At 56.5% G+C, this 23,025-nt stretch overlaps 7 protein-coding genes across 7 annotated transcripts; 5 read left to right on the top strand and 2 right to left on the bottom strand.

The window, feature by feature from the left end:
- Positions 1–987: 987 nt before the first annotated feature.
- Positions 988–2,792, bottom strand: PHYSODRAFT_332725 (hypothetical protein; the record flags this gene model as incomplete). The annotated part of the gene is made up of 6 exons (XM_009529773.1): positions 988–1,207; positions 1,243–1,374; positions 1,415–1,506; positions 1,863–2,261; positions 2,387–2,710; positions 2,742–2,792. 6 exons carry the CDS (start codon positions 2,790–2,792, stop codon positions 988–990), a joined length of 1,218 nt encoding a protein of 405 aa, XP_009528068.1.
- A 1,894-nt stretch (positions 2,793–4,686) lies between these two features.
- PHYSODRAFT_332726 (hypothetical protein) lies at positions 4,687–7,956 on the top strand (the record flags this gene model as incomplete). The annotated part of the gene is made up of 1 exon (XM_009529774.1): positions 4,687–7,956. The coding sequence occupies one exon, from the start codon at positions 4,687–4,689 to the stop codon at positions 7,954–7,956; it is 3,270 nt and encodes a 1,089-aa protein (XP_009528069.1).
- Positions 7,957–8,109: 153 nt separating this feature from the next.
- On the top strand, positions 8,110–10,083 carry PHYSODRAFT_504399 (hypothetical protein; the record flags this gene model as incomplete). Its single annotated transcript, XM_009529775.1, has 1 exon — positions 8,110–10,083. One exon carries the CDS (start codon positions 8,110–8,112, stop codon positions 10,081–10,083), a length of 1,974 nt encoding a protein of 657 aa, XP_009528070.1.
- Positions 10,084–11,050: 967 nt separating this feature from the next.
- On the top strand, positions 11,051–12,769 carry PHYSODRAFT_499248 (hypothetical protein; the record flags this gene model as incomplete). The annotated part of the gene is made up of 2 exons (XM_009529776.1): positions 11,051–11,101; positions 11,183–12,769. The coding sequence occupies 2 exons, from the start codon at positions 11,051–11,053 to the stop codon at positions 12,767–12,769; spliced, it is 1,638 nt and encodes a 545-aa protein (XP_009528071.1).
- Positions 12,770–13,072: 303 nt separating this feature from the next.
- PHYSODRAFT_500489 (hypothetical protein) lies at positions 13,073–15,013 on the top strand (the record flags this gene model as incomplete). The annotated part of the gene is made up of 2 exons (XM_009529777.1): positions 13,073–13,307; positions 13,362–15,013. The coding sequence occupies 2 exons, from the start codon at positions 13,073–13,075 to the stop codon at positions 15,011–15,013; spliced, it is 1,887 nt and encodes a 628-aa protein (XP_009528072.1).
- A 301-nt stretch (positions 15,014–15,314) lies between these two features.
- On the top strand, positions 15,315–17,513 carry PHYSODRAFT_504318 (hypothetical protein; the record flags this gene model as incomplete). Its single annotated transcript, XM_009529778.1, has 2 exons — positions 15,315–15,737; positions 15,930–17,513. 2 exons carry the CDS (start codon positions 15,315–15,317, stop codon positions 17,511–17,513), a joined length of 2,007 nt encoding a protein of 668 aa, XP_009528073.1.
- Positions 17,514–17,788: 275 nt separating this feature from the next.
- On the bottom strand, positions 17,789–22,680 carry PHYSODRAFT_315438 (hypothetical protein; the record flags this gene model as incomplete). Its single annotated transcript, XM_009529779.1, has 4 exons — positions 17,789–18,928; positions 20,092–20,375; positions 20,511–22,610; positions 22,644–22,680. The coding sequence occupies 4 exons, from the start codon at positions 22,678–22,680 to the stop codon at positions 17,789–17,791; spliced, it is 3,561 nt and encodes a 1,186-aa protein (XP_009528074.1).
- Positions 22,681–23,025: the final 345 nt, after the last annotated feature.

Raw genomic sequence — 23,025 nt, forward strand, 5'->3', positions numbered from 1 at the left:
AGCCTCCTAAACATATATAATTCGAAGGGATTTGTCCATCAGTTGTGTGACCATTTACTTCTTCTGGAGGTCGACAGCATGCGCGACGCTATCAAACCCCAGGTTTTTCATGATAACGAATTCAACACAAACCACTAGAACATGCCGAGCGGGCTCCAGGCTTGAATAATTTCGAGTGACTGCACTAACATTTAGCGAACTATTGTATTATATATGGATTAGAATGCGCATCACTAAGTTCAGCCGGAGATTTTGCGAAATAGTTCATATTTATTCCGTTTTTCTGGCATGTGCTGATGCACGTCAGCTGCACTGAAGGTGACTGAGTTAGAGTCGAAAATATCACTGTTTAGAATAATTATGTCGAAATCTTGCAATAACTCAAGTGTTCGCAACAGCCAGAATTGTCCAGGAAATAGCACTCATATCTAAGTTGCACAGTAATAACTCGCGAATATTTCACGTTTTCAACCGGTGGTCTACTGTTCGTCCAAATCTGCGCAGCTAGCATAAACCTGTATCTACGTGCAGAAATTTCTGTTTTTGCATGAATTCACTATAATAAAGGCGGCGTGACCGTTTAGTTCGAAGAAGAACAGCGCTGAGGTTCGACGGGTCAATGGTATGCTACTAGTAACAAGTGAAAATACACGTCTTTAAGAAGAAAAAATGGGCCTTGGTTGCAGCCCAAAACTGAATGTAGTCATACTTAGCTGGTATCTTCGACGACGAGTTTGAAGCGACAGGAGATGACGTTTTGAGCTGCAAGCACCACAAGAATCGTAAACATAGGTAGCGCTTCTGATCGACTTTCTAGGAAGGAAGAGAAGCGGTTTTGTCGCCGACCGCTGGATATATGTACTGTACGGGATTATGGGATACTTCCATACCGTCAAAATTCCAACTGTCCGACCAAGGTGTCCAACCTGTACCGTTACTACAGCAAATCATTTCAATGACATCTATTTTATTTTAATGACATCCTAACTAAATCCGTTCATTCATTCGTTCACATCGGAGCGCGTGGAGAAGGCCCCCGGCCTGCAGCACCGAGAGCAAGACGGGCGTCGGCAGCGAGATGGACAAGTGCTCGGCCTCGGGCGGGGTGATGGAGCTCGAGGCCAGCAGCATCAGTAGCAGGGCGACGCGGGCGAGGGCGAGGGCGGCGACGTGGACTATGGCTGGGCCTCGGGCGGGGTGATGGCCGCTGAGGTCAGCAACACCAGGAGCAGGGGCTGCGACTGCGACAGTGGCTTGGCCTCGCGCGGGGTGACGGCCGCCGAGGCCAGCAGCATCAGTAGCAGGGCCACGACGCGGGCGACGGCGAGGGCGGCTACGTGGGTGAGCGCTCGGCCTCGGGCGGGGTGATGGCCGCTGAGGTCAGCAGCACCAGGAGCAGTGTGGCGATGGCGACAGTGGCTGGGCCTCGCGCGGGGTGATGGCTGGCGGGGCCAGCATCAGCAGCAACAACAGGATCAGTGAGTGCGGCTGCAGCGACACTGCCGGCTGGCTGGTATTGTGCAGGGTGATGGCCCCGCAAGACTCAAGGTAAACACTCTATGCCCTGTCATCACTGTGAATGTCCTATTCTAACGTTATGTTTTGTGCAGTGCGGTTTATAACGTAGTAATGAACAAGTGCAAGAAAATACACGAAGAGGTTTACCCAAATTATGATGTTCTTCATGCATTCATGTGATGTCGGTGGTATTGTTCCTTGATCAGCGAGACTGGTGTGCGGTGGGTCGCTTTAACCTTTGAGTTTTTTTAGTGCATTTTGCTATGTGGTACAGTAGCAGATCAACCTTGTGCGGGCGTCAGTCGAATGAATGATGGAAGTGCTGAAGGTGGCGTCGTATCGACAATGATACCATGGTCAACGCGTTCATGGAACTGGGCGATGAGCGCGTCGAGCTTACCAAGCTTCTGCATCTGACGAAGAGCCTTCAACGCCGAGCCTGCTGCAACCGCGGAGGAGCCGTGCGATTTCAAGAAGGTGAGTGCGTTCTGCTGCGCTTTATCACGTAGCTCCAGGACCTCGCTTTTGTATGCAGGCGACGAAGTGTCAAGCGCGAAACCTTCAGGTAAGAAGAGCATGAGATACCCTGCGATGTGCCTGTACTCGTACAACGCTGTCTTCTTTACAGAACGCGACACATACACACGAGGCTCCGCTGTAAACCACTCGAACCAGATTGCCGGCAACGACTGGGCTCCCTTCTTCTTCGGGCGTGTCGTCGTAGCTCCTATTGGCGGTGGTTGCTCGGGAGCAGGAAGCGTGGCGTCGGTGTTTGCTGATTGAGTTGCGGCTGTGTTGGTAAGTGCTTGAAGGTGTGCTTTAACAGCTGATATGCGCTCGTCGAGTCATTTGTTCTGTAGGATTAAACATCGATCTGCTCGGACTGGCGCTTGATGAGATCAATCAACGCTGGCGACGGCTCCTCGCCACCACTAGCAGACGCCTTCGACTCAGGAGGCGTCGCGAATGCCTGGCTAGTTGTCACGCTCCACGCGAGCAGCTCGGGCTCACCGATGGCTCGTAGTGCTAGGAACTCACGTATCTTCGTGATGAGCGGGCTGCTTGGGCAGAACACTAACATGTCGGGGTAATGCATGAACAGGGTAGCCGTAAGGACGTCAGCGACGTCGTCGTCGAGGTTCAAGGTAGCGTCAGCGAAAGCCGTCGTACTGGAAAAGAGAAGCAGCTGCATCTTGCGAGCGCGGACCAAGACTGGCGTCTACCAGGTCCACTTGGAGGCGCGAAGCCGAGGAGGCCAAGCGCACGGCCGCCATGATGGGGGGCGCAAAAGATAGTCATCCGAAACCTACGTATGGGACGCCTTCAATGCTATTAGTGTGTACAGCGGCGCCGTTAAAATAAAAGTCGTACATTCTCGCGTGTTGCTATCTCGTAAAACTTAAAACGCTACCTCACTTTAATTCCTACTACTCTTAACAGTCCCGGACATCATCGAGCCCCCAAATACCATTTGAGAGACTTCTAATTATCCGATTTACATGCGGTAAAGACTAGTTTGCTGCTGTTTTCGAGCTCTTTCAAGCGGTCTTCGCCTCGTCTTAATCCGAGCACTAACGGCTATAAAAAGAAGCACAACATTTTTTTCATTAGACGCTTCTGTCCGGTCATAACCGCCTCAAGACCACCCAAAATAGCTAAATTGGGTGATATCAGACCCAAAATTGAAGAAACGGGACATACTTGTCGGACAATAAAATGGACAAGCAGAACGTCAAATCTGAACTTGCTGAAACAGGAACGGCGATACTAAAAACTGTAACTCGTCTTCTAGAAGTGTGCTGATGCCAAACTCTTCTTACTTTTTTTGCTGTTTTTACCTCTATCTGTCCATGTAAAAATAGTGATAGGTCACTCAGGGGGGCTCGATGGTGTCCAGGACTGTAAATTGTACGACTCGTTAACTCTACAACTTGCTCCAAGCATGAGTCTTACAACACTAGTCGTAAAACAAAACTAGTCGTAGAAAACTGCAAATCGTTAAAAAAAGGTCGTAAAAAAATAACTGTAAAAATACGACTTCTCAAAAATAGAACTGGTGGGATTCTAAATCTGTAGTGCTATTTTATCTTTATTTTATACTTACGGAGTGGCACATACCTACTTACGTTTTGGCAAATCGGGTCAATCTACTTAGTCAGTACTCTCTTAATGCCCTTTGTATTATCCAATCAGTAGCCCTAAAACATATCCTTTGATTCTTACTTCATTTCACTATTGCATACAATGCAGTAGTATATATGGCGCAACACGAATGTGCGAGGACGATCGGCGCTACGTCTTGTTAGGGTTACAGCACACTGGGAGGGGGGGGGGGGGCTGGAAATGGGCCGTGGCGTGGTTGTCAGCGTGGCCGCCTGCGTCGGCAGAGATTGCTGTGGCAGTGAGGCAGTACTGCTTGCGTTTTGATCATCTCGCTACATATTGGACCCCGAAATACCGGTGTTTGTATTTTGCTGAAAAACCCGTACTAAATACAAAAGCAATCAAAGTAGAGTAGTTTTCATGGTTTCTAGTGTGTTTTCCCTTTCAAAAATGATATTCAGCTGTCGAAAATTGAACCGTAGTTTCGGCCATGACAGCGCGTCCCTCCCTACCCAGCATCTGGTGCACACACCGCGACACAAAGCTGGCTTGGGGGAGCGAACCGACGCTGCTTACCGGGAAGTGGAGTAACGAGCCACATCCGTCGTCGGCACGCGTGCAGGCAGGAATCTCTTCCTCGCCGCACTAGGTAGAGGCCACACTGTAAAATAAATTGTGCTCCTAAAGTTCGAGGTCGGAACTAATGGGTGGCGCTGAACTGTGCGTCCTCCATAAGCGCCGGCTGCCGCAGCAGCCACTGCAACCGCCCGCTATCCGAGTGAGCTCCATAAGGACGAAGGCGCAACCAGAACGCGCACGGCGAGACGGCAGGAAGTTCCTGCGGAGACCATCGATCGACGTAGCAGAGGCGGGGTCCGGATCTCGGTCTTCGTCCTGGGCAGCACTTGGCGGGCGCGATTGTTTTGACTCGGCCCGCACTTGGAATTTGTATTGAAACGGCACATTACGACGCGACAGTTGCCTTCCTCGAACAGAAAAGAGAAGAGACGAAAACCACTGTGCAAGTTGCCTCGGAGTGAAAACCGACCGCAGCACTGCCCCCTCATGCGCGTGATACGGGGGCTGCTGCTCTCGCTGGGGCTGCTCGGACGCTGCTCCGCGGCGCTGCATGACGCGCAGGGGCTGCAGTTCGCAGACGCCGCCGCGCTCTGCGCCTACCACTGCTCTCCGACCCTCCTCTCGCCCAGTTCTCAGTGCTCGCCGCCGCTTTGTGGGCGCGGGCGCGCGCTCGAAGCCGCTGCAGCCAACACCAGTGACCAGCAGATCGACGTCATCTCATGTAACAGCGTGGAGCAGAATGCGTCGACGCTCGCGTTTTCGCTGACGCTGTCGGCGGCGGACAGCGCGCAGGTGTTTCAGGGCCTCCACGACGCCTTTTTCCAGGCGTACGACGCCATGTTGGGCGGCGACAGCATCACGGCCGACGCCTGCCAACTAGCTTTCCTACAGGATAAACTCCTGCCCAAGGTGCAGGACGACGACTCGGAGCAGGAGGAGAAGGCGGAGCGCAAGCCGAGATTAGTGAAACTACTCACAGGACAGGAGGGAGACCAAGAGAGAGCGTGCGTCGCTGCCGTGAGAAGCGTCTGGGCGCAAGACGAGGAAAATGAAACGCCGCTGCTGACTAGAAGGGGCGACAGGCTTGGAGAGAACACGGTGCTGTTGGTGCATGCCAACAAGTCCGTGGCGGAGCAGATTCGGGCTCTGGAGTGCGTGGATGTTATGCTGAACCTACCGGCAATTCTGAAGTTGATGCCTTTCGCCCGAAGTGCCGCGCAGCTGAGTGGCAGGATGATGCAGAGTGCAAAGGGGAACGTGTCCGTAGCGGTGCCCGCGATGGAGATACGATTGGTTCAGGGGGCTGCCCTGGATTCTGTGTTGACTTCCCTGGAACAGCGAGCGTATGAACAGTTTGGACTGCTGAACGTTTTCGAAACTAGAGAAAACTGGCCGCGATCGATTTTTACGAAGCCGCTGCGGGACTTAAGGACGTGGATGAATATTTTAGCGCTGGCTATAGTGGAGAGTTCTGTCGAGTGGCTGGATGAACGCCACGAACTTACGCAGAACCTACTGCGTGGAGAAGACCAGGAGCGCTGGACGAGAATGCAAGCCCATAGACGACTCGATGAATATGTTCCGAACCTAGTTGGTGTCGACCCGGCTCGGGAGGCGGGTATTCGAGGCAACGACGTAGTTGTGGGAATTACAGATACGGGACTTTACCTTTACCATGACCAGTTCGACCAGGATGAGCGCGACATTTTCTCCGGTATGGTGATGTCGGCTCGAAAAGTGGTGATGTACAACGCCTGGGCGAATAAGGAAGACGAAGCCGAGACAATCACCTGCGGTCACGGTACCCACGTTGCAGGACTTCTGGCAGGAAGCTCATTTAGCGGAAAGCATGCCAATCTGGGCATTGCTGACAAGTCGCGAATAGCGTTCATGGACATCGGGACACAAAGCGAAGCCTGTGCAGGTCAGCTTAACTGTGCTGTATCCCTCTCTACACCTGCAGATGCCGGTGATCTGCTCAAAAGTCAAATGGACGCAGGCGCAAAAATATTCTCGTTTTCATGGGGAACGCCTGGATCCGACTACAGCTCTCAAGCCAGTGATTTGGATGCTTTTATCAACGAAAACCCGGATGTGCTGGTGGTTGTGGCTGCAGGGAACAGTGGCGAGTCGACCATCACTGGGCAACGCACTATTTCGTCTCCTTCTGGTGCTAAAAACGTCATTTCAGTCGGTGCATCGCTCAACTCGGCATCAACATTCTCGCAGTTTGGCTGTCCTAATATTTTCAACGAGCGTACAATCGCAGCGTTCTCGTCGGCAGGGCCTACGACCGATGGAAGACTGAAGCCTGACGTTGTGGCCCCGGGTATGAGTCTTATCTCAAGCCAGTCCGAGGCGCCAGGGTCTACTAATGAGAGCTCGGCCACTTGCTCGCTGCAAGGGACATCGCAGGCCACACCAGTCGTCACAGGTGTCGCCGTACTTCTGTACGAATGGCTCCGCGATGGTTGGTGGAAGAGCGGCAAAAAGGATTCAGCGTACGCCATGAACAATATTCCCGCTTCGTTGCTCAAGGCATTGATTATTCACAGTGGCGACTCGCTTCAACAGCGTATGGGCGCATTGCCTTCCAGTGGTATTGCATCGTGCACAAGCCTGACCTCAGACGTCACTGACGTTGAATTCCCGGACGTCTACCAAGGCTACGGGAAGCCTAATCTTACCAACATTATCTACTTCAGCGGATCAAGTGGAAGCAGCAGCAGCAATGGTACCGATGCTCTACCGTCACTGTATTTTTTGCCAAACTCCTCCGAAAGCAGCGAGCCATCAGTGGCCCACGGGGGAGAGATGATCATCTCGTTTACAGTGGCACGAGGTGTTGATTTGCGCGCTACAGTCGTGTGGACTGACCCACCAGGGTCCACCCAGGCGACGTCGCAGCTACAGCACGATCTGGACCTTATTGTGCGTGTCCGCAATGGCACGCATACATTCGGGCCCTTAACCGCCGACTCAAGGACGGGAAGAGATTCCAAGAACAACGTTGAAATGGTGCTGGTCTCCTACGCGGACCTACTCGCCGCTGCCGGTGGTAACTCCAGTAGCAGTGGCGACACATCCGATCATGTGGCGCTCGGCGACGACGGGGAGATTATGGTGGAAGCGGTGGTCTATGGGCGCAGTGTACTGCTGGCAGATGCGCAGAAGTTTGCGTTCGTTGCATCGTCCAGCGCCATCGGCTCCACTTCCGGGTCAGCGGCTGCCTCGAACGGCAAGTCCTTCTGGTCCGAGTGGCTGGTCGCCATCATCGTAGGCAGTGTGATTATTCTGCTCATACTGATTGCACTCTGTACTCGCTGGTGCCACGGGCGAGGCAAGAGCGGCCAAAGCGCGAGGCATTTGGAGCAGTACCCAGTCCAGACTACCGTCGCAGGCGCCGCCTATCACCCGGCCTGCGTGAAGTCGACCACGTCAAAGGAAGATCGATGTCCGTACTGCCCGTTTAAAAGTCAAGACGCTGTGTTGATGGTCGCACACGTCGAATCCGTCCACGTCCACGAAACGAATGAGCCCAACACGATTGCAGTGCTGGGGGGCAGCAGGATATTCGGCTTGGAGCCGGCAGCGCCCGTCGTCGCGATGACATCCAGCCCAGCACAAAATCCCGATGTACCGCCCACAGGAGCGCCGCCTGCTGCAGACGACAAGCAGCAGTGTCCCCACTGCCGGTTTGTCGCGCCTGACGTCGTGATCCTAGTGAACCACCTGCAGCATATCCACGGGAAGTAGGTTGAAGTTGCCGTACCCTATTTGAACACGAAAGTTATGTGCTCTACAGTAAACTATGTGGTGTACACAATTCATCTGCGCGGGACGAGCGTCCCACTCTGCCGTATGCTTTTCAACTGCCACCGAGGAGCATTGAAAGAGGCAGCGCGCACGATGACCGCCGAGCTGCGTCCGCGGGCCGCGAGCCACAACCGAGACCCACTCGTACCCGAGGCGCCGTTGCTGCCTCGCTATAGAGGATCGTTGCCACCGCGCTCGCCTTCTCAATCACCGCTGCGTCGACGGAAGCGACTGCTGCTGCTGGGCTTCGTGCTGTACTCGTCGCTCGTGGTCCTTTGGCTCATCCGCATAAACGCGAGAGGCGGCAACGGAGTGAACACGCCAGCAGGTGACTTCGTATCTACTGCAAACCTGGATGAAGCCAAGATGGAGTATCTACATTTGCACGAGGACCGCGAGCTGCGCACCGCGTTCCCGTTCGCAGAGCTGGAAATGGAGTTCCTGCACCAGAATTTGTCGGTCGAGAGGGACGAGCAGGCAATCGCTGAAGCTGAGGCACACGCAAAGACGCTGAAGACTTACCCAGTGTCGGAAAGCAAGATCAGGAGAGTGCGTTGCATTGGCTGGAGAGCAACGGATGCGTGTAATCCCCTTGGACCTCGGGTGCCGAGCCTTGACGAGCCCTGCAATAAGGTGATCCCCTTTGGCTCGTCAGGTTACTGTGAAGTCCAAGATAAAGACACTGGAGAAAGCTTCCGCGTCATGCACCGATACTGCTCTAGTGTGCGGGACACGGCAAGATTCCGCTGCTCCGAATCCTGGGACTTCGCCGTTTTTCCGCAAAAAGCTCGTGACACAGCGAGGAAGGCACAAGCTCAAGATTTCATGCTGCCAAATATCGCCCAAAAGCCTGGTGACCAGCAAGAGCCTCGTGATGGCATCGTTATGGTGGTGTATCCTAAATTGTTAGCGAGTGCCTACGCTACGATTCGTGCACTGCGGGAGCTGCTGGGCTGCGACTTGCCCATTGAGCTTTGGTTTCGATCACAGGAGATGAAGTACTTCCCCGAAGCATTCGCACAACTGCAAGAGTGGTCGAGCGAAGGGAGTGGCACGATCACCTTCCGAGAAATCGACCAGCCCGGAGTAACGGGCTTTGCTACCAAGGTCTTTGCTATTTATCACAGCTTTTTCGAGCGCGTGCTGTTCCTGGATGCCGACAACGTGCCAGTGCGTGACCCAACCTTCCTATTCAATTCGTCTGAGTTTGTAGAAACGGGAGCGGTCTTTTGGCCGGACTTCTGGCATCCTGGGAAGACCATCTTCAATATTCAGCCGCATTCACTCGTGTGGGAGCTGCTGGACTTGCCGTTTGTCAGCATGTTCGAGCAGGAGAGCGGCCAGCTACTTGTCGACCGACGGCGGCATGCTGCCCCGCTGGAGCTCGTGAAGTTTTACACCTTCCACCGCCCGAACCATTTTGACAAGATGAAGTTGGCGCACGGTGACAAGGACCTCTTCCGGTTTGCGTGGCTCAAGCTTGGAGCTCCGTTCCACATGATCGAGTCGCCCCCTGCTGTCGCTGGCAAAGTCGTGAACGACAGTTTCTGCGGCATGACCATGGTGCAATACGACGCGCAGGGTGACGTTCTCTTTCTGCACCGCAACTCGCACAAACTCATGGGCACGCCTCGGCGGAAGGCGGTCAACATGAAGGCAGCAGCCATCCGTCGCGCGCGCAACAAGCGGCTGCGCATGAAGATGGCGGAGGCCGATCGCGTCACTCTCACCGGTGAAGAAGCCGCACGCACTGCTCTGGACGAAACCCCGTCGCCGACCTTGGAAGCGCCCGAGCCGGACGGATACCCCGACATGGCGATCTGGACGCACCTCGTCTCGCTCCGGAACTCGTCGCGTCGATCGGACTACCGCATCGGGACGTACAACGCGGACCCGGACTTCGAGAAGGGGCAGAACTGCTACGGACAGCGCTACCTGAACCAGAGCCAGCACTTTGTCGCGCACGAGTTCGCCAACCTCAGCTTCGGCGGGCTCGAGATGGAGCTGCGGCGCTTCGCGATGGAGGGTGCTCGCTTCTACGAGCAGGCCGGGATTACGGGACGGTAGGTTGTGACGTTGGCAACCAACGTCCACGACTTCAACGCGTGATCTGAGCAGAGTCCAGCAGCTTAGATCACAGTGGGCGTGCAGGCTGTTGCCCGCGCAATGCTGGTGCTTCAGAGTCTGAAGCTCGGATTCCACCGCCGCCCGGCTCATTTGAGGCTCAGCTCTCGCCTCGTGAGCCCATCAGGGTGTTAATTTGTAGATCATGGATGTAGCGTTCAAGTATGACGGCTCAGTCAGTCGAGACAAATATCAGGGAGGAGTCAAACGCAAAGCTTGTCGAGGAAGCCACGTGCACACCGGGCGCAGGTCATTTCGCCGCCAGCCTGTGCTAGACAAATCCCGCCGAAAAAATCCCTCTGTTCTCCTTCGACGTGCGTCACAATCTGCGAGCCTCCCATGCCACAACGGAACGAGTCGGCCAGCTCGCAAGCGAGCAGAAGGCAATCGTCAACGCGGACGGTGAACGATGGAGCAGTCCTCGCTGCTTCGTCCGCGGTCCAACACGGCGGGCGCCCCGGAGCCCGAGGAGCCTGGAGCGATGCTGCTGCCCCGTCACCAAGGGGGCGGGTCACCGCCGACATCCACGCACGCGCTGCCGTCGAGCGGCAGGTCGTGGCTGCCACGGCTGCTGTTGCTGGGCGGCGCAGTGTACGCGGTGCTGATGCTGGCCTGGTCCTCACACAACTTGAGCGCGGTGCGCACGGGCTCCGACTCGGCAGCGTCCTACGTGACTGCGTCTAGCCAAGCGGAGCCGCCAACACAGGAGAGCAACGGCATGGACCTGGCGTCAATTTTGAAGGCGGCCAACCACCCGGAAACGGACGTGGAGGGAGGGGCTGTTGGGAAGCAGGACCAGCAGGTGAATGAGGAGATGGAGAAGAAAGCGAAAGAGGAAGTGAAGGAGGAGGAGAAAGCAACGCTGTACGTGGCCACGCCAATACCCACGCAGGCGGCGATTGACCAGCCCATGGAAGCGTCCGACATGCGAGAAGCGCTGCGTCTAGCCCGAGAGGGGGTAGTCGCAAAGATGGAGGCCGTAAGCTCTTCCAGCTCGGCTTCTAAATCGACTCACTCGGGGTCTCAGGTGTCTGACGCGGAGAAGCGACAGCAAGAAGCGGAGGAGCAAGCTCGCGACGTGCTTCTGCTGCCCAAGGGCGAGACGCGCCCACGCAGCCTCAAGTGCTTGGGTTGGCGATCTACTGGAGGATGCAGTCCGTATGGACCGCGCAAGCCTGAAAAGGACTACACATGCACCAAGTTCGTCCCGTTCGGACACTCGGGCTACTGCGAAGTGGAAGATACCGAGACGGGCGAACGCTTCAGGGTTATGCGGCGTTATTGCAGCAGCTCCAAGTGGGAGACGAGCTTCCGCTGCTCGGATGCGGCGAACTTTGTTAATTTCCGCTATAAGGCAAGCGAAGCTGTTGAGGTTGCGCGTGCACCAGGATTTACGCTGCCCAATGTGGCTGGGAACGATACGGAGGACAACCGGACCGCTCGTGACGGTATCGTCATGGTGGTGTACCCGAAGCTGATCCCTAGCGCCTACGCAACGATCAAGACGCTGCGCGACGTGTTCGGCTGCCGCCTGCCCATTGAGATTTGGTTTCGTCGAGCCGAAATCAATGGCCACCCGGACTCAATGAAGCCTCTGATGGCGCTGGCAGCGGATAATGAGACGTCGGTCATTACCTTCCATGAGATCACCGACTGGCACGCAGCGGGCTACGGCACGAAAGTGTTTGCGATCTACAACAGCTACTTCGAGCGCATCTTATTCCTGGACGCCGACAACGTACCCACCCGAGACCCGACGTTCCTGTTTGATTCGCCGGAGTTCGTGGAGAATGGCGCCGTGTTTTGGCCGGACTTCTGGCACCCAGGACGCACCATTTTCAACATCCACAGCCAGTCGCTGCTCTGGGAACTGCTCGACATGCCGTTCGTGAATATGTTTGAACAGGAAAGCGGCCAGCTGCTCATCGATCGTCGGAGGCACGCAGAGGCACTAGAACTCGTCAAGTTCTACACTTTCCACCGGCCGAGCCACTTCGACTACATGAAACTCGCCCACGGCGACAAGGACTTGTTCCGGTTTGCGTGGATGAAGCTCGGCGCCCCGTTCCACATGATAAAGGCTGTCCCAGCCTTGGCCGGCAAGACCATCAACGACAGTTTCTGCGGCTTGACCATGGTGCAGCATGACGCGCAGGGAGAGGTGCTCTTCATGCACCGCAACTCGCACAAACTGACGGGTGAACCTCTGCGAGCTCAAGTTGACTACCGGTCTCGGGCTATCGCGCGGTCGAGAAAGAAGGCAGAAATCCGTCAGAGGTACCGGAACGAGGGCAAGGAGATCCCGAGCTGGTCGGAGCTGGACGCGCTCGTCCAGGCCGAAGAAACGCCAGCGCCAACATTGGAGCCGCCCGAGCCCGACGGATACCCGGACTCGATGGTGTGGACGCACCTGCTGTCGTTCCGCAACACGACGGGCCAGGAATACTACTACATCGAGACGTTCAACGCCGACCCGGAGTTCCCCAAGTCGCAGAACTGCTACGGGCAGCGCAACGTGAGCAAGAACGAGTACTTTTACGCGCAGGAGGTGGCCGACCTGCCCTTCGCCGGCCTCGAAACGCACTTGCGTCGCTTTGCCGCGGAGGCCGTCGAGATCAAGCAGTCGTAGGTAGGTAGAGAGAGATGTTCCTAACTTATCGAGATACATGTACATACACCGGAGTTGTAAGTCTACACATAACGAACGTGCATGTGGCAGCGCTGGGGAAATTCGTCTACCGCGCCTTGACGACGGCGGTATAACCCAGCTGTGTCTAACGCTAGGAAAAAGCGGCGGACCGCGGGTGCGGTCTCTGCGCAATGGTGCCTGCCTATCACCGGATCAGAGGAAATGGACCGATCTCCAATGCGAAGTCCTCTGCAGCACTTCCGCTGGTGACCGGGCCGACCACTTCGGCTTTCTTCGCTCGAGATGGACCAGGGCCTGCTCCGACCGAGGGCAGCCAGTCAGTCGGCGCTGCTGCCGCGCCACGGGGTGGAGTCAGTCGTGGCCGCGCCAGCGGCTTCTCTCGCTGGTCGGCGCTACTGGCGACTGTGGTTGCTGAGACTCTTGCTGCTGACGGGGGCGCTCTACGTTGTGTTGCTCGTCTGCTGGAATGCCAGGCAGCTCGAAGTCCTGGGCCTCTCAAGCTCCAGCGCCGCTTCTGGTAACCTGCTCACCGCATCGGTGGATGGAACGAAAGCCCCGACAACACCTCCAGCGGCACAACTGTCGGCTAGGGAGATCTCGATTCGAGCTGCTCTAGCGGTGGCTCGGCAGCAGGAGGCCGAGATGCAAGCTAAGATGGCGCCGACGGACAAGAAGGACAAGAAGAAAGTGGACGCCCGTTTGAGATGTCGGGGCTGGAAGGCCACGAGCGACTGCAACCCCGACGGCGAGCGACTGCCGGAGCTGGATTTGCCCTGCGGCAAACCGGTGCCCGTCGATCAGTCCGGGTACTGCGAACTCGAGGACAAAGACACGGGTGAAGTCTTCCAGGTGGTGAAGCGCGCCTGCAACAGCGTGAGAGAGGACGCGAGGTTCCGCTGCCTCGACGCCGCCGAGTTTGTCAAGTTCCCCATCAGAGCGAAGGAGGTGGCGAAGAAAGCGCTAGCCCCTGGTTACGCACTGCCGCACGTGGTGCCCGAGGTTCCTGGTGTGAACTCGAACCAATCCAGAGGCCAAGATGGAATTGTCATGGTTGTATATCCAAGGCTACTAGCGAGCGCCTACGCTACTGTGCGAGCTCTACGAGACGTGATGGGCTGCCAGCTGCCGATTGAGCTCTGGTACCGTCCTGACGAAATGAGATCTGTGCGCAAAGGTTTGGTGCCGCTGAAGAAGCTGGCCGAGTCGGTTGGGGGCATCGCGTTTCACGAGATCAACGACGCTCGAGCATTCGGCTACGGGGCGAAAGTGTACGCCATTTACCACAGTTTCTTCGAGCGGGTGTTGTTCCTTGACGCCGACAATGTTCCTGTACGGGACCCGAGCTTCCTGTTCCAGTCTGCCGAGTTCTTGGAGACCGGCGCTGTCTTCTGGCCAGACTTTTGGCACCCTGACAACACCATCTTCAACATCCACCGCCAGTCCCTCGTGTGGCAATTCCTCGACCTCCCGTTCCAGGACATGTTCGAGCAGGAAAGTGGCCAGCTCCTCATCGACCGACGGCGCCACACTGCGCCCATGGAAGTGCTCTCGTTCTACGCCTTCCACCGCCCAAATCTCTTCGACAACTTCAAACTCGCGCACGGCGACAAGGACCTTTTCCGCTTCGCGTGGATGCACCAGAACGCGTCGTTCCACATGATGCAAGCGCCGCCTGCAGTCGCTGGCAAAGTGGTCGACGGCAACTTCTGCGGTATGACGATGGTGCAGCACGACGTTCAGGGCGAGGTTCTCTTTTTGCATCGGAACTCGCACAAGCTCACGGGTGTGCGGACACAAGAAGTCGAGGGCGTTCGTGCTGAAGCTCTAGCTAAAGCACAGGAGAAGCTCGCGGCTGTGACGGCCAAGACGGGCCACAGTCGAATGACTCCCAAGTGGAGTGAAGTAGAGGCCGAGATTGCAGCGACGACACAGGCATCCACGCTGGAAGCACCCGAGTCCGACGAATACCCGGACGAGATGATCTGGACGCACTTGCTGTCCTTCAATAGCACCGCCGAACGCGCAGACTACGTGATCGAGGCGTATAATGCGGACCCACAGTTCCCGAAAGAGCAGCACTGCTACGGGCAGCGCCACATCGGCTCGAACCCGAACTTCCACGCCAGAGAGATCGCTAGTCTGAGCTTCGCTGGACTGGAAGCTGACTTGCGTCGGTTTGCCAAGGAGGCAGCAGAGCAGGCGGCTCAGAATGCTCGAGCGTAGTAGAGAACACAGAGTTCACAGACTGCAGCCTGTAGACATAAATTATGACGACGTTAACATCTTGATCCCATGCGATTATCCGACGCTGTATGACACAGCATCGCCACGTGAAGGTGTCCGCTATCTCGCCTGTGACGACCGGCGCAAGTGAATGGATCGCAAAGCTCCCATGATTAGCCGGAATCATGCGGATTCCCCAAGTATCCTTGTGCCTGAGAAGGGGGTCTTGTGGACATGGCGATGGTATCTCGCCGACGCGGCATCAGCTCAAGCTGAATCACCAAACTTGAACGTGCCCGGCATGACGCAGGACGAGACGGACCGCCTACTACGGCCTCGCGTAGCAAGCCACGCTGCTGCGATTCCAGCGGTAGTAAGCAGCGACTCGCGCCAGCCAGCCACCTCTTCGGTACCTGCACCTGCATCGTCGGCACCGAGAAGAAGAAGATTCCTGAAGTGTTTGCTGGTCGATGCAGCGCTTTATGCCTCATTCTTGGTGTGCTGGTCGGCAAGCCACGCGGGGCTTCTGAATGGCTCCGATGGATCGCGTGCTGCTAGCACCCTCCGCTCTGCGATGCGCGCTGCCGTTCGCGAAGCGAAGGAGTTGCAGCTGATGCGCATGGAATTTCTGTTGACAGCGACGGGAAGCCTAGAGGAGGACGAAGCGGGAGATGAGGTAGCGAGCCTTGCTCTGCCTGTGCATGAAGAGCGACCCAAGGTCCAGGTGGAGGGGGGGGGGGCACATGGAAGGCTTCGACGAAGCGAAGGAGTTGCAGCTGATGCGCATGGAATTTCTGTTGACAGCGACGGGAAGCCTAGAGGAGGACGAAGCGGGAGATGAGGTAGCGAGCCTTGCTCTGCCTGTGCATGAAGAGCGACCCAAGGTCCAGGTGGAGGGGGGGGGGGCACATGGAAGGCTTCGATCCAAGAGGCCGAAGAGCACGCGCGCTCAGTGAAGATGTTGCCAGCGAACGAGAGCAAGAAGCGCCGATTGAAATGCGTCGGCTGGCGCGCCACCAGCCTTTGCACTCCACACGGGCCCCGTGAACCAAAGAATGACAAGGACTGCTATAAAGTCATCCCCAACTCGTTGTCTGGCTACTGCGAGGTGGAGGATCAAGATACGGGTGAGCTCTTCCGCGTGATGAAGCGCTACTGCGCGAGTTTGCGGTACGATGCAACTTTCCGGTGTAGTGAGGCTCCGAATCTGGTCAACTACCAGTTGGAGTCTCTCGAGGCCGCCGAGAAGGCACTTGTGCCAGGTTTTGCTCTTCCAAATGTTGTTGAATCAACCACCCAGCCGCGCGACGGGATCGTCATGGTGGTGTATCCCAGGCTGATTCCCAGTGCCTACGCTACTATTCGAGCGCTTCGGGCGGTGTTGGGATGCCAGCTTCCGATCGAAATCTGGTACCGAGAGGCCGAGATTCGTGGTGGCCCCGAAGCCCTTGCACCGCTACTGGAGTTGGCGAATACAAGTGGCGCTGGAGGCGGTATCTCTTTTCACAAGATCACTGACCACTGGGCCACAGGGTTTGGAGCCAAAGTATTCGCCGTCTACAACAGCTTCTTCGAGCGAGTGCTGTTCCTCGATGCGGATAACGTCCCTGCGCGTGATCCAACCTACATGTTCGAATCACAAGAGTTTGTGGACACTGGGGCAGTCTTCTGGCCGGACTTCTGGCATCCAGGCCACACGATCTTCAATATCCACGGCCAATCGCTCCTCTGGGAAGTACTGGGGACGACGTTTGTGAACTCTTTTGAGCAAGAAAGTGGGCAGCTTCTCATTGACCGCAAACGGCACGCTGCTCCGCTAGAGCTGGTGAAGTTTTACACCTTTCGGCGCCCAAATCCTTTTACGCGACTCAAGCTTGCCTACGGGGATAAGGACTTGTTCCGATTCGCCTGGATGAAGCTCGATATCCCGTTCACAATGATTCAGACGCCCCCTGCCGTGGCAGGCAAGGTCACCAATGGGTCCTTTTGTGGAATGACTATAGTGCAGCACGATCCGAGGGGCGATGTGTTGTTCTTGCACCGCAATTCCAACAAGCTTACGGGGCAGGTGAAGCGCGAGGTTATTTACTACCGACCGCAGGCCATCAAAAACGTCCGCGAGAAGCTGCTGAAGGAAGGCATCGACCGCGTTCCCGATCAACAAGCAGTAGACGAAGAGATTGCAAGGCTTCGCTCGACGCCAGCACCTACGATGGAACCTCCCGAACCCGACGGACTGCCAGATCCTGCTATGTGGACGCACCTGTTGTCATTCAACACTACTTCGCAGCGAGGCTTCTACAAAATCCAGCCCTACAGAGCTACTCCGCAGTTCCCGGATTGGCAACGCTGCTACGGTCAGCGAGAGTTAAGCAAGAACCGGCATTTCTACACTCAAGAATTTGCAAACCTGCCATTTCCTGAGTTAGAGATGCATATTCGCAAGTTTGCTCACGAAGCAGAGCAGATCCGTCAACGCAAAGTACAAAACCCGAACTAGGTAGCATCAATGCACATGTACAAATACCCATTACTTAAGTAGCTGCGTTCGGGTACGGTTTCCAAAGGGCTCACACCCTGATATTCATTCCGGCAGGAGAGGTGACCAGCGTGATACTCTGCGGGTGGTTATGGTGTAGCACTCTGCTAATGGAAATGTAATAGTGCGACTCACACGAGCTGCTTCGACACCAAGGTACACTTCAGCCTTGCATCAGTAGTAAAACCTTCTTTACGGCCTTCTTGAAGCACTAATCCTACGCAGACGCCTCTTCTTCACTTACTACGCGTTTTCCTCTTTTTCCGTCGGTTGTTGCTGCCGCCGCTGCGGCGGTGGATCGTGCCCCTTTCGCGTTGCTTCGTGATTTCTCCGTTCCAGCGTTTGGCCCGTGTCAAAATCAGCAAATACGCCGGTATTGATAGCATGACGAGTGCTCCAGGAATCATTGGTGCGGCCGCAGCAACGTTTTCCGCTACAAGTGACATCGCAGCCCCTCCGAAGTCTCCCGAGCTACTGTCCGCCTGGGCATCGCGGTCCTCCTTCTCGATGGTCTGCAGCTCGCACATTTGGCGCCATTCGCGCGTCTTCTTAAACTCCTCGTAGCTCTCATCGATGGAGTCCTCGCTCTCAGGTGGGAACACCGCCAGCGCGTCCGTGAGTCGGCCGACAAACGCCTGCGGTGTGAACTCCTCCAGCGTTCCCTCGGCTCGCGTCCACTGCTGCATGAGGAACTCGCGCCATTTGCTGGTCGAGCCCGGCCCGCTTTCGCCTCCGTCCAGGGGCGACAGACTGGCCGTGACCTTGTAGAGGAAGAGGAAGACGGAGTTGGCGCAGTCGTACACGCGGCTGGCTTTGCCCTCCACGTAGTGCTGGAACTGCGCGCGCTTGCCGTTCAAAGGGTCAAGGAACACGTCCAGCACGGGCAACGCGGAGTCGTCCAGCGCCTGCACGTTGTCCAGCACGAAGAGGCTGCGCTCGGGGCAGGCGCGCAGCGGCCCGGTCAACGCGGAGCGCAGCGTCTGCTTGATGTCGTAGTTGGAGGCTCGCGCTGGCTCCAGCAGCGCCCGGAAGTCCACGCGCTGCACCGTGTGGGGCGAGCGAGAGGTGCCGAAGAGCGAGGAGCCCACGGCGCCTGCTAGTGCGTGCAGCAGATCGCTGGAGTTGGAGAAGAGCACGAGCGCCAGCGGCTGGCGCCGGTCGAAGTCGTTGGCGACGAAGCGCTCGGTCAGCGTCGAGAGCGCGGAAGAAGAGACGCAGGCGCCGAGGCACTTGGGCACGCGCGTCTCCAGGCGGGAAAGCAGATCGTCCTGCGCGAAGTGTGCGCACTGCTGCGCCGAGGCGAGCGGCAGCAACAGCAGCAACAGCGAGAGGAGGCGCAGCAGCACCATGGCCGAGGTAGATAATGCGCAGTATCGCTTGTTCGTTTCAAGTCGCAGCTAACTGCCAGATGGTGATCGTACTTAGTGGAGGGCAGCATGCTTGATAACAGCACCAAGTCTTGCGTAGCGCTGGGAGGGGGCTAAGGCTTACTGGATGAGACTATCAGACTATCACTAGTTGCAGAGAAACCAGGAACATGGCGGCAAGCAGGATCAACGCCGCAACCCGGCGTCTTGATTGGCATCAAGTCGAGAACTCTCTGCATCCTCCCGGTGGCGGCGAAGGCACTCCGTTCGAGCTGTGTGCTGCAACTCTGGCCAACTGGAGGAGCTACCTGGAGTCGGAATACTCAAACCTATCGCCTCGGCGGCGATGTCGACTGGCGGAAAAATCCTTATCGTCGAGCTTAAGTGCCCCTTACATGGAGCCCTTCTTGAAGATATCAATGCTCACATCCAGAACGCGACAGGAAACGGGAAAAATCATCTTCTCTGCTACGGGGTGCTGCAGGCTGCAGGCCAGCTCGGGCTCCTGAACTCAGATATATGTTTCGGTCCAAGTCACCGCGCTATCGGAGCAGTCAGACCATCACGTTTCTATTGGGACTTTCACACACTGAAATTGGAAGTTGGTGTTTTTCAAGGCTGGGGGTATGCGGATGACGGACACAGCTTAGAGTTATATGGCAGACGTGTGGTGACAGTATCCCGGAGTACGATGTGTTCTCTGTGTTCGCCTGACGTTCGTGGGTATCGCTTGGACTCGGTTCTGAGTGGTGCATTTGAAAGTCCGCGTATGGATGTCACAACAAGCACTACGTGTTCTACCGTGCAATTTGACGCCTACCGTTTGCTGGGGCTTTGTCGAGGAGCAAGCCTACCTGCCGGTTTTCATGGCCCGGTGGTTTTCGATCTGTTTAACGCAGTGGAGAGCGCACGCAACCGGCGATGCCGTCTTGATACCTCATTCACCGGCGGGGGGAATACTTGCTTCGAATACAAACCGTTGCTTTTGTTGAGCTTTGTGGGTTTTGGAAGCAGTGGGCATATACATGTAGTCCTGGTTCATTCGACCTTGGAATTTGCAAGTACTGCCATGCATAGCGAACAATGGGCACTTTGATTTAGTAAATAACGTCTAGAACATTTTCTATGGTTGGTGGCCCGTAGTTTGACGTGGGTGGGGTCTACTGCACGACCATCCGGCCTTGCGCCTGTGCCATCAGGAGAGCGCCTTCGTGCGCATAGTCGATCAGCTCCTGCTCTAAATTGGCGAAAGGCAAGTCTTCGAACTTGGTCAAGTTGTAGTTGCCGATGACGTTGGCCTCTGCGCCGTAGCACGACTCGAATTCTTTAAAGAGCGCACCGCTGGGCTGAATACCGATCTGGTACTTTTTCTTGATGTCCTCGTAGCTCATCATACGCTGCACCGCCGTCCGATTGGCTGGGAACATAATTTCCTCGCCATCACCAACCGAGACTTCTTGCTCCCATTTGAACGACTGGAGATGCGTCCAGTACTTCGGGTCCATCTTGTCCACCTTGCCATCAAGCTTTTTGGCATTGCGATGCAGAAACAGCACGTTGCCATCGACGTCGAACTGAACCATGGTCATACCGCAGAACTGCTTCTTGTATGTCCCACGCTCCACGCCTGCAGCCGCAGGTGGGAACGGCATCATGTAGTAAGGTGTATGAGTCTTCATCCACGCGAGGCGGAAGAGATCCTTGTCGCCATGGGCCAACACCAGCCGCTCAAAGTGGCTCGGGCGGTGGTATGCATAGAACATCAACACTTCGAGTGCGAGAGCGGCTCGCTTTCGGTTGATGAGAACCTGGCCGCTCTCCTGCTCGAACATGTCCACGAAGGGCAAATCCACAAGCTCCCAGAGCAGCGACTCGCGCTGGATGTTGAAGATCGTCTTCTCGGGATGCCAGAAGTCGGGCCAGAAGATAGCGCCGTGCTCAAGGAACTCGTTGCTCTCGAACAGGAACGTCGGGTCGCGCACAGGAACATTGTCGGCGTCGAGAAACAGTACGTTTTCGAACTTGCTGTGCTGAACTGCGTGAATCTTGGTAGAGAACCCGGCGATTGTCGGGTCGATGATGGTTTCCACAGTGACATTTGCAAACCGCTGCTGCAGCATTTCCAGGGTTGGCCGCATGCTGGGAGTGCGCACCACCTCCGGCTGCGAGATCCACAGCTCGATAGGGAGCGTGCAGTTGTAAGACCGTAGCACGCTGATCGATGCGAACACACTCGACAGCAGCTTCGGGTACACAACCATGACAATGCCGTTGCCAGTGCCGTTGTTGCCCAGCAGCTTGGCCGGATTCGACTCGTTCTGCGCCAAAGCATTTTCGTAGACGCCCTGGGCCATGAGGCCGAAATTCGCAAAGTCAGCGGCCTCCGCGCACGAAAACACGACGTGGTCGCGCACACTGGAGCAGTTGAGCTGCATGACGCGGAACAACTCGCCGGTGTCCTCGTCCAGCACCTCGCAGTACCCAGACACACCTCCCTGCGCAATCTGATTGCATGCAAGGTCTGCATTTGGCTCGCGCTTGCCGTATGGGTCGCACTGTCCGGTTTGGCGCCAGCCCATGCATTTCAGCCTGTTTCGGATCTTTCTCGGCTGGTGCTTGCGAATATCCAGAGTGCTGGCTGCGCGCTTGTCCTCCAGGCGATCCTTTTCCTCGGCAATAAGTTTATCCGTTGCACCGATCAGCAGCTTCAACCGCTCGGTCTCCTCCTTAGCCTCGTTCTTCAGACCTTCGAGTCGATCAACCTCGTGCTGGTAGCCCTCCACCGACCAAGTATCGCGATCCGCTGCGTTGTTTCGCAGTCCAGCCACCAACGCAGCTTGCTCTCCAGGAAGATCCTTGCCGACAGGGAACACGTGGAAGTACGGGTTCGGAGGCTTCGTCTCAGGAAGATGCACCAGGTACATGGCCTGCAGGAATTCGTGCGAGCGACGCACCGGCGGTCGGGTCACGGCGTTCATGGGTGTCGCCAACGGGCCAGGCGTTTCGGCAGCCTCGTCCTTGCTGGAGTCCGCGACCTCCCACTCCTCTTGCGGGGCTTGCATCTCCGCCTCCGCCTGGTTCGGGTTCTTCACCTCGTCGCCTTCTTGACTCGAAGCCTTCGTTTCACTTGGTTCAGGGGTGGGTTGCTCCTGCCTCGTCTCATCTTCGTTCGCAGCAACCAGCACCACGTCATTCTGCCGCGTGGGGATCTCGACGTTCTTCTCCGCAAGAATCTGCACCTCCGGAGTGCTCGGACTCGTGGTAGCAGGGGTCGTCGTAGTCGGACTAGGCGTAGCAGTCGCCAATTCACTGAGCGCAGGAGTAGTCACTTCCGCTGCAGCGTTCTCATCCTCGGCCGCACCTTCCTGCTGCTGTGGCTCCTGCTGCTGTTCTTGCTGCTGCTCCAGCTCTCGCTGCATCTCCCTCTCCTCCGTCTCGCCCCCGTTCAGCTCCTGCGCGGGCCAGCCTTCCTCCGGCTCGTTGGAGTCCGTCGTCCCCACCTTGACGGGCGCGGCGTCCACCACCGTCCGCTGCTGTTGCAGCAGGACTTGCTGTTGCTGCTGCGGAGCCGGAGGTTGCGGCGCCCAGCCCACGACGAAGGAGCCGAGCACCGTAAGCGCGTAGAATCCCAGCACCACGTAGAACAGCAGCCACCAGCGCGTGTGTCGCCCGGCGGGTGCAGCAGCCGCCGCTGTGGACGGCGCAAAGTTCGCGGCGCGGCGACCATCGAGCGCGTAGGACGGAAGAGCGGAGCGGCGCATGGGGCCTGGCAGATCAAATGGCGCACTGGCCTACGTGGCCTGGGCTAACCCTGCAGGCACGCGATATGAGCAGCAAGTGTGCTGTGCTTGCCCCATCGCGGGACTGCGAGAGAGGAACGTCTCCGGGAGACTTGATACTGCAGTTTGGCCAAACAACTAGACACTTGTATGCAACGAAACCTGCTGATACTGAAGCCCTGCCAAAGATCTTCATGATAAGCACCTAGCCCTAATCTGCAGTTACGGCTGCTTCGGATTTGAGTTTTTCAGATGGACACAAGCATTGTCCGATCGCGTTGCTCGGCTCAAGTCGCTGTCGTGGGTGGGTGGGCGCTACAGTACCTC

Source organism: Phytophthora sojae (genome assembly GCF_000149755.1).
Source record: "Phytophthora sojae unplaced genomic scaffold PHYSOscaffold_4, whole genome shotgun sequence".
Classification (NCBI taxonomy): Eukaryota; Oomycota; class Peronosporomycetes; order Peronosporales; family Peronosporaceae; genus Phytophthora; species Phytophthora sojae.